Source organism: Saccopteryx bilineata, unplaced genomic scaffold, assembly GCF_036850765.1.
Source record: "Saccopteryx bilineata isolate mSacBil1 unplaced genomic scaffold, mSacBil1_pri_phased_curated manual_scaffold_210, whole genome shotgun sequence".
Lineage (NCBI taxonomy): Eukaryota > Metazoa > Chordata > Mammalia > Chiroptera > Emballonuridae > Saccopteryx > Saccopteryx bilineata.
The window spans coordinates 1-9,731 of NW_027095590.1; the positions used below are offsets into that span (position 1 = coordinate 1).

General features: G+C 46.0%; 1 protein-coding gene across 2 annotated transcripts; it reads right to left on the reverse strand.

Moving 5' to 3' along the window:
• Positions 1 to 291: 291 nt before the first annotated feature.
• On the reverse strand, positions 292 to 8,794 carry LOC136318418 (histone-lysine N-methyltransferase PRDM9-like). Of its 2 annotated transcripts, XM_066250731.1 has the most exons (7): positions 8,721 to 8,794; positions 8,511 to 8,618; positions 5,108 to 5,209; positions 4,635 to 4,906; positions 4,191 to 4,258; positions 2,318 to 2,511; positions 292 to 553 (listed from the first exon to the last, which is right to left on the reverse strand). In XM_066250731.1, the coding sequence occupies exons 3-7, from the start codon at positions 5,178 to 5,180 to the stop codon at positions 357 to 359; spliced, it is 804 nt and encodes a 267-aa protein (XP_066106828.1). In that variant the 5' UTR covers positions 5,181 to 5,209; positions 8,511 to 8,618; positions 8,721 to 8,794; the 3' UTR covers positions 292 to 356. The 2 variants fall into 2 exon arrangements, with proteins under 2 accessions (XP_066106828.1, XP_066106829.1); XM_066250732.1 differs by lacking the exon at positions 5,108 to 5,209 and having other exon boundaries at positions 8,511 to 8,794.
• Between the last annotated feature and the right edge of the window lie 937 nt (positions 8,795 to 9,731).

The window sequence follows — 9,731 nt, forward strand, 5'->3', positions numbered from 1 at the left end:
TTTGACTTCCATGTAAAGCCTCGTTCACACTCCCTGCAAACATAGGGCTTCTCCTCTAAGTGTGCCCTGTGGTGTCTGTGAATATGTGACTTATCATCAAAGCCTTGCCCACACTCTCCATACTTGATAGCTACAATTCTTGACATTCCTACTCCCATAGATACTTTGCTTGTCTACACTGAGTTTACTTCCTGGCCTATGCTGGGCACTTCCTGCATCATTCTCTCTTGCTCCCTAGAGCTTCCCAAGTGTCCATAAGGAGGTTTGAAAAAGGCACTTGAAATCCTCCAATGCCTGGTACTTTTAAGCAAAGGTCTGGACTTTTCTTTGACCTCTTGACCTTCAACATTGTCATCTCAGTTGTGTGTATCAGTATGTTGTTGCTGCTGATTTGGATCCTCTGGGCAGGGATCCTCTGATTGAAACTGTTTTCTTGTAGATGTTCCTGGGAGAATCTCATGGGGGTGACTGCATCCCACATGTTGGGTGAGGAATTCCTGACTGGAGAAGACCAGGGAGCAGGAAGGACATGGTTGTATCTCTGGCTTTGGTTCTGCTGAAAGAGTAAATTTTGGTCAGGGTAGAGGTTGATAAGGCTGTATGGGTCATATGTTTTGTCTGCTGTTAAGACTTCTCCCACGAGTCATTCTTATGGGGTTGATAGTATAATCTCTGCCTCCCACAAAGTGTTTCTTTACAGTCTGTTTTATCTTTTAATTTTTATGTACTATATCTTCTTTTTTTTAATTTTATTTATTTATTATTTATTCATTTTTTTAGAGAGGAGAGAGAGAGGGAGAGAGATAAACAGAGAGAGAGAAGGGGGGAGGAGCTGGAAGCATCAACTCCCATATGTGCCTTGACCAGGCAAGCCCAGGTTTTCGAACCGGCAACCTCAGCATTTCCAGGTCGACGCTTTATCCACTGCGCCACCACAGGTCAGGCGTACTATATCTTCTTTAAAAATCCAGAAAGCCCATATCAAGGGTCCTTTCTATGCACTGCCATATGAGGGACTGTCAAGTAGCATCAGGGTTTGTTTCACCACTTGTATGGGTGGAACAATGCTGACCTTTCTTGTATAGGTCATGTAGCTTTTAACACAGTTGTTTTGAACACAGTTGTTTAGAAAGACCATTGGCCCCAATTAGGAATTGCTTCCCTCATAGTTTCCCACAGATGATAAACTGAAAATATCCTTCCTCAAGCCTCACACCAAATATTCATACTTGATTTCATTTAGTGTCAGCCCATTTTATATACAATGGAAAGTCCTGTTTCAAAATATTTCCCCAACCATATTTTTAAAAAATTGATTAATTTGAGAGAGACAAAGAAAGGAGGAAGAAAAAGTAGAAGAAAAAGGAGAAAGAGAGAGAGAGAGAAATAGGCATTTATTCATTTTTCTACCTAGACATGCAGTCATTGGTCATTTCTTGTATGTGTCTTTACCCGGGTTCAACCTTGGTATTACAGGATGATGCTGTAACTGACTGAGCCAACCAGCCAGGGCCCCAACCATACTTCTTACATGCCTGACTCCTATCCCTCTCCAGCTAATCAACCATCCTCTCTCACTTAGAGATGAAATAATCTCTGAGAGGAATCCCCACTGAAGTGTATTTTCAAAAAATTAACAAAGAAAATCTTAGAGAATGAGACACCCTATAGCTGAGAACAGCACCATTGTCCCACCTCATTCAGGAAGGTCCCCAGTGTCTCAGCTTAATCACAGCACTGCATTTGCAGGCTGCTGGGCATCTATTCAACTTCTTCTCTTACCCTGTATGCTAAACATGGGTGGTCCTCAGAAAATAGGCTCTGGCCAGTTTGCTCAGTGGACAGAGTGTTGGTCTGGCATGTAGAAGTCCCAGGTTCAATCTCCGGTCAGGGCACAAATGAGAAGTGACTATCTGTTTCTCTTCCCCTCCCTCTCTCCCTTCTCTCTCTCTTCCTCTTTCAGAACCAGTGCTTCAACTGGTTCAAGCATCAGCCCAATAACTCAGTTGGGTCAAGTGTTGACCTCTGGCACTGAACATAGTTTGGCTAGTCTGAGCATGGACCTCAGACTGGAGTTGCTAGCTGGATCCTTTTCAGGGAACATGAAGGAGTCTGTCTATCTCCCCTACTCTCACTTAAAAAAATAAATCAAATGTAAAAAATATAAAGATTTTTCCTAAGAATCAAAGGCATATGAAATGAATCCTTCATTTCTGAAGCATCTGATTTGAAATCTTACTGACTTTAGAGTGTACCATGAAAATTGCCAAGGTGAGTTCTCTCTTTTCTTTCCATTTTGAATAATGGTTGTGCCCACCTCTAGCTGCTGTGAGCTCTCTCTTCCACTTGCTGCTGCACTTGATGCCCAGCTTCTGGCCAAACTCATCACCATACCAGACTAGCAGCTCACAGTCTGGCCTGATGACCTGGCAGGTTTGGTAGAAAATCTGCCTGTGATACTGAAAGGCCACCAGGTTCTGCTCTTCATCATCCCAGGCACAGTTCACATACCTGGGATTGAGGTAGGTGAAAGAAAAGAAACCCACATGTGATGAGTTCCTACTATCTCTCAGATCCATGTCCAGCTCTGCACCTGACACTCAGGCTCTGATGTCACCCACTCCCACAGTGCTCCCAGAGAGCCTTCTGTTCAATGTCTGAGCCTCTCACAATGTCATATGACTTTCTATCTCCAGGTCCTGCTTACAGTGCTCATCCTGCCTAATACCATGTTTCAAAGCCAAGTCCAGATGTCACCTTCACCCTGATTGTCCATAAAACCTAGTGACCTCTTGCTTCTTTAAACTAAATAAGGTTCCGTTTTATATCACAGAACTTGCTACTTGATGTTGGAAATCTGTCTCTAGATTAGTTTACATCATTCAATACTCAGCCCAAGTCCATCTTTTCTTAAGAGGCCTTTCTCCATTCTCCTCATAGCATTTGAGGACTCTACCAGGTTCCCATAAGAACCTGGAGGTCTCCCCCCAACCCAGAAGTGAGAAGCAGGGAGGCAGACAGACTCCCGCATGCACCTGACCAGGATCCGCCCAGCATGCTCATTAAGGGGCGATGCTCTGCTCATCTGGGGCTTTGCTCTGTTGCAACCAAAGCCATTCTAGCACCTGAGGTGGAGGTCGTGGAGCCATCCTCAGAGCCGGGGCCAACTTTTCTCCAATAGAGCCTTGGCTGTGGGAGAAGAAGAGAGATACAGAGAAAATGGAGAGGGGAAATAGTGGATAAGCAGATGAGTGCTTCTGTGTGTCCTGGCTGGGAATCAAACTCTGGACTTCCACAGGCCAGGCTGATGTTGTGCCATTGAGCCAATCAGCCAGGACATGGAGGTCTCTTTTTCTTAGCAAAATCATAAAGAACAATAATAGCTTATTCACATTCTCTAGCTCTTGATAAAAGATCCCCTCAGGAAAGTGGCCCATGATCATTTTTCTGCAGGATTCAGAACTCAGTTCTAGTTAGAAGGGAGACTGGGATAATTTGCTGCCCTCACAGGTTTAGGCCAGTGGTTGGCAAACTCATTAGTCAGCAGAGACAAGTACCAACAATACAATGACTGAAATTTCTTTTGAGAGCCAAATTTTTTAAACTTAAACTATATAGGTAGGTACATTCCTTATTGAGGTAGTGTCTACACATGGTATTTTGTGGAAGAGCCACATTCAAAGGGCCAAAGATCTGCATGTGGCTCATGAGCTGCAGTTTGCTGACCACTGGTTTAGGCTGTCCTTGGTTTAACTATGCTGGCACTGTGCACTTCTCAAAAAAAATTATAGTTAAATATTTGTAAAATCAGTTCTTTCACTGTGTCTGTAATTCTCCATAAGAAGATGGGTTATATGACTTGCTTAAGTAATACCTTCATCTAAACTGGAATATAGTAAGGGCTTAAATAATGTTCATTAGATCAATTAAAGTGTAACCCAGGACCTCAAAGTTTTTCTCCAGTGTCTAAATTTTGTCTATCATAGAGATTTATATTTTGAGGACATATGCTATATTTTTATCCCCTTTTTTCCTCTAAATACCTCTTGCTTTGAAAGAGGACTGCATAGAGAAAAAAGAGGAACAGAGGATTGAGGGAGACCACTGAGGGAGGCATGATGAGAAGGAAAGATGTATGGGCCTGAGAGGGATGAGTGTTCTCGTGACTCCCAGAAACTTATTGTTCGTACCTCATCCAGTTGGCCCAGGATTCATCCTTCCCATTCACATACTTATAGAAGTTTCTCCCTTTGGTGATCTGCATTTCAGGAAGAAAAAATAAAGGTTTTGTTTCAGTTGAGGAGGTAATAGAGAAATTATTTTCCCCTACTTTCAACAAAACTCTTTCAGCTTGCATGCATTGCCACTCGTGACCACATGATACTTTCCTTACTCATCACATCTGAGTTGACCTGTCCACTCAGGGCTGGGAGGAGGCATTCCTTTGTGTCAGTACCACTTTGCTCCCACTTAACCTGTAATTCTCAACAGGAGCTCCATGGTCTGCAAAGTCCACTCAGTACCCAAAGCTATTTTCTCCATCCATGTCCTAGCATGTAGAAAGGCAGGTCCCACCAAGCCATGGAAGGGATGTGGGAAGCCACAAGACAGAAGAAGAGGTAAATACTTCTCACCTGCCAGGAGTATCCGTTGTTGCCTGCCTCTTCATCTTCTGTGATCTGGCCCTCATAAGGGCCAAAGTGCAGACCCACTGGCAGAGCAGATGCCTCATTCCACACTCCAAGCCCAGCTTCAGGGATGCCCGATGGTCTGATTCTCAACCCAGGGAGCAGAATGAGGGCTGCATGGTTCGGATGCCCCTTATCCACTGCACTGTCTTTTACAAATGTAGGGGGGCCATGCACATCACAACTGTCCATGAAGAAGTTCTGACACTTCTCAAAATCTGAGGTGAGAGCAACAGGGATTAGGGAAGGTGTAGTGCATGTTCCTGGACATATAGAGCTTCAGAGAAAGCCCAGACACTCACATCATTGAGCCTCAATTATGTAGTGCATGTTCATAGGGTAACAGAATGCTCTAAGGGGCAAATGACCAGATGAAATTATTGTATGAAAACACGACATGCTTTCTGAGGGTCACTTACAGAGGTAGTCATCATCCTGGGGCTTGCTGACCTCTTGGTACACATGGCCTTTTATTTCTCGTAGGCTATACATCTTTACTTCAGTCTCCTTTCTCCTGAGTTCTAAGTTGGAGAAGAGTGAGTTTGGTGGAGTCTGGAGTGTTAGTCCCTATTTTGTCAGAAAACACACAATATCCTCCTATCAAATTATCACCTGTCCTTCTACATACTCTGGTATTTTCCTTTGTCAAGTATTGGCTCAGAGAGCCTCTATAATAGTAAGCCTTTACACTGACTACAGATGACCAATGCAATATTTGTTTCTAGATCTTCCCATTATAAGGTTTAACTTCCCAAATTTTAGTTATTCATAAAATATTTATTATGGGCACAGTATATGTTAGGTATTGAGGAAAGGCCTGGTATACAACACCAACAGCATATGGTCACTATTATCAGAGATGTATTTATTGGACAACGTGTATGTGTCAGTTCTTTTACATAGAATTTAAGCCCTAGCCAGTGGCTCAGTGGATAGATCATTGACCCAGTGTATGTGTCGGGTTTGATTCTGGTCAGGGTACATAGGAGAAGTGACCATCTCCTTCTCCACCCCTCCCTCTCCTTTTTCTCTCTCTTTTCTTTCCTGCAGCCAGTGGCTCAATTGGTTCAAGTATTGGCCCTGGGCACTGAGGATGGCTTGGTTAGCTAGAGCACATCATCCTGAGGTGCTAAAAACCAGCTCAGTACTCGAGAATTGAGGTTGCTGGGTTAGCTTCACTATCTCCCCTCCTCTTATCTAAAAAATAAATAAATACATACACAAAGAAATAAATTGAATTGAATACTGTCAAAGAATACATTCATGTATCTTCACCTTACACATTAACATTCAAGAGCTCAGAGAATTTTTAAGATTTTCCCAAAGCTCCAGTTCTAAATTCACTCTCAGTTTAGTAGAGCTTAAATCCAGGACTATCCAAAGTCCACCCCACATACCTAGGTCATACTTATTAGCCTTTCTAGAGGACTCAGAAGAACTGAAATCTACAAATGATTTTCTCTTATCCAATTTTAATCTGAAGTGATGTCCAGAGGGTCTTGCTTTTCCAGGATGGACTGTGATGCTGAGGACCCAGGTTTGAAACCCTTAGGCTGCTGGCTTCAGTGTGGGCTTATCCGTCTTGAGTGCATGCTCACCAGCTTGAGCACAATGTCGCTGGCTTGAGCAAGGGATCATAGGCATGACCCCATGGTTGGTGGCTCATGTCCAAGGTAGCTGGCTTGAGCAAGGGGTCACTCACTGTGCTGTGGCCCCCCAGTCAAGGCACATATGAGAAAGCAATGAACAACTAAGGAACTGCAATGAAGAATTGATGCTTCTCATCTCTCTCCCTTTTAGCCAGCCCATCTCTGTTTGTCCCTCCCTCTCTATCTCTCACTAAAATAAAAAAGAAAAAGAAAAAAAGTTGGCCGTTCATGTCAAAAATATAATAAAGGTCACTTAACTGAACAGAAAATCCATTTCTTTAACATAAAACTTTCTCTTTTCTGTCTTCTTTTATTAAATTAAAAAAAATTGCCCTGGCCGTTTGGCTCAGTGGTAGAGCATTGGTCTGGCGTGCAGGAGTCCCTAGTTCGATTCCCGGCCAGGGCACACAGGAGAAGCACCCATCTGCTTCTCCACCCCTCCCCCTCTCCTTCCTCTCTGTCTCTCTCTTCCCCTCCCACAGGCAAGGCTCCACTAGAGCAAAGTTGGCCCGGGCACTGAGGATGGCTCTATGGCCTCTGCCTCAGGTGCCAGAATGGCTCTGGTCACAACAGAGCAATGCCCCATATGGGCAGAGCATCGCCTTCTGGTAGGGCATGCCGGGTGGATCCCGGTCGGGTGCATGCGGAAGTCTGTCTGACTGCCTCCCCGCTTCCAACTTCAGAAAAATACAAAAAAAAATTTTTTTGCCTGACCTGTGGTGGCACAGTGGATAAAGCAATGACCTGGAACACTGAGGTCACCAGTTTGTAACCCCAGGCTTGCCTGGTCAAGACACATATAAGAAGCAACTACTACAAGTTGACGCTCGCTGTTCCTGCTCCTGTCTGCCTTTCCATTCTTTCTCTCTCTCTCACTCTTCTCTCTAAAATCAATAAATTACATTTTTTATTGATTTTAGAGAGAGAGGAGGGAAGAGAGTGAGAGAGAAACATTGATTTGTTGTTCTACTCATTTATGCATTTAGTGGTTGATTATTCTTTCTTTTTTTTTAGCTAGAGAGACAGACAGGAAGGGAGAGGGATGAGAAGCATCAACTTATAGCTGCAGTACCTTAGTTGTTTGTTGATTGCATTCTCAGATGTGCCTTGACCAGGGACTCCAGCTCAGTCAGTGACCACTTGTTCAAACCAGCAACCTTGGGCTCAAGCCAGCAACCTTGGGCTTCAAGCCAGTGACCATGGGGTCACATCTATAATCCCATGCTCCAGCCAGTGACCCCACACTCAAGCTGGTGAACCCATCCTCAAGCCACAACCTTGGGGTTTGGAACCTGGGTCCTCATCATCCCAGGCTGATGCTCTATCCTCTGTGCTACCACCTGGTCAGGCTCCAATGGTCTATTCTTATATGGGCCCTGACTGGACATCAAACCCACAACTTGGTGTATGGGGATGACTCTAACAAATTAAGCAACTTGTCCAGGGCTCCTTTCTGTCTTCTTGTTTCAGAGTGGCCTTGTCCAGTCTAATGGTACAGTGACCACCTTGCCTCCTTTCCTTCTTATCCTTTCATGTCTACACATGTAACCGTCCTTGTCCTTCCTTAATCATAAGACTCTGGTCCAAATCAAACAGTCTTGGGAACAGAGCCTCAGGTCTGTGGAGCACAGAAACCATTTGGGTCAAGTTAGAGATTGCATCTGGACTTCAGCTGTGTTTCAATGCTAGACCCATGAACGCAGAAGGACCTTACTGACCACACCCTCATGAAACCAGACACACTGAAGAGATGGCTGACACAGGGCCTGATACAATGGTCCCTACCCTGGCCCACAACCCCAGCTGCCTTAATCACCATGATTAATCCTTTCCGGTCTGCAATGTGGCCAGCGCTGCCCAGGCAGCCCTGTCCTGGAGCACTGCTCACTGGCCAGACCTATCTCCTCCTCTTGTGATGAGAAGTGTTCTGAATGAGTTATTTCTAACATGCTTTTATACTTTTATACCATTCCTGCTCATGAACACATCTATAAATATGTGTAATTATTTACACATGGAAGCAGTGTAGCAAATCGCCCCTTACTGCACAATGCACTGTTTGCATCTTGCTCGTTTGCTAAACTAAGTTCTGTGCGTCCTTAGCTGTTGAGAGGCCGGGGACCTGACCCTGGGTCGATTTCAAATGGGCAGCACATGCCTGCTGGTGCCTCACCTTGCTGCCTCCGAGTTCATTCTTCATGCGAGTCCTCAGTGTCCTCCGCCGGGGGTCTGGTGGCCTGCTGGCGGTGAACCAGGAAAGCGGGCCTAGGGGCTCTGAGGCCTGGGGAGAAACAAAATCGTGGTCCCCAAAGCGAAGCGCTAGTAGGAGCAGCCCTGACCCTTAGCAGACCCGCATGCCTCCCGCGATTCCCTGCTGGAGCACCTTCACCTTTGCGCAGCAGTGCGTTCAGGTTTTTCTCCACGTTGGGGCAGCGTGCCTTCTCCCAGTCGACCATGGCGGCCACCCTTCCCGGGAGATGTAGGCGCAGATGTCCCTGAAGGCGCCGGGGGGCCTGGGGGGCGGGGGAGAGGCGCGGCCACGTGACCCTGTGCTGCGGCTGGAAAAAAACGCTCCTTGCCCCGCTGGGTCCGGGCTGCCGCAGCCCGCCGCCCTGCACTCACCTGCAGCGCAGCCCACGCCCTCCCCGCTGCTCCCTCAGCGCCTCAGCGAAGGCTCCCATGCGTGTCATGCTCCAGCCACCCTGCAAGCCCAGCCCAGCCCCGATGTGCCTGCAGGGGAGACAGCGCTGAGAATGACCGCTTGGCCCACTGGGCGCACGTGGGGCTAGCCCCAGGGATGCAAGGACGGGCCAGACTGGGGACTCCAGCCAAGTCAGTGACTCCCTTGCTCAAGCCAGCAATTTGGCTTTAAGCCAGTGTCCTTTAGGCTCAACCAGCAGTCCACGGGGTCATGTCTATGATCCTGCGCTCAAGCCAGTGAATCCGTGCTCAAGCCGGATGAGATTATTACATTTTCTTGTTCAAGCGCTCTCTTGAGTTCCTTTATTCTACTCTGAAGTTTATTGAACATCGTTATGACTGTTTGCTTTGAATTTTTTATCTGTTTCGATTACCCATCTCCATTTCATTAGGACATTTCTCCTGAGTTTTTTTCTTGTTCCTTCATTGGGGTATATATTCTTCTGTCTCCCCATTTTGTTTGACTTTCTGGTTTTGTTCTTTTGAGTAGAATGAAATAGTCATCTCGCCCAGGCTTGAAACAGTTGTCTTAGGTACATTGTGTGTTGAACAGTTTCAGCCTGCTGGTTGTTGTTGTGGGGAGGTGCATGCAGTGCCTGTCTGTCACCTGGCCTGAAGGAGTGGGTTCTGAATGGGCCACCTGGGGTGTGTGAGCCTCCTTGCCTTTTAATCTGGGCAGGGCTGCCTGGTGTAA

What these genes read in the sequence shown, in the direction of transcription:
- LOC136318418 (XM_066250731.1), bottom strand. Translation starts at nt 5,180, where the DNA reads ATGTATAGCCTACGAGAAATAAAAGGCCATGTGTACCAAGAGGTCAGC. An exon ending in TCCTGGGCCAACTGGATGAG is followed by an intron (nt 2,512 to 4,190) that starts GTACGAACAATA and finishes CCTCAATCCCAG; the next exon opens with GTATGTGAACTGTGCCTGGG. An exon ending in AGAGCTCACAGCAGCTAGAG is followed by an intron (nt 554 to 2,317) that starts GTGGGCACAACC and finishes CTCTTTCAGCAG; the next exon opens with AACCAAAGCCAGAGATACAA.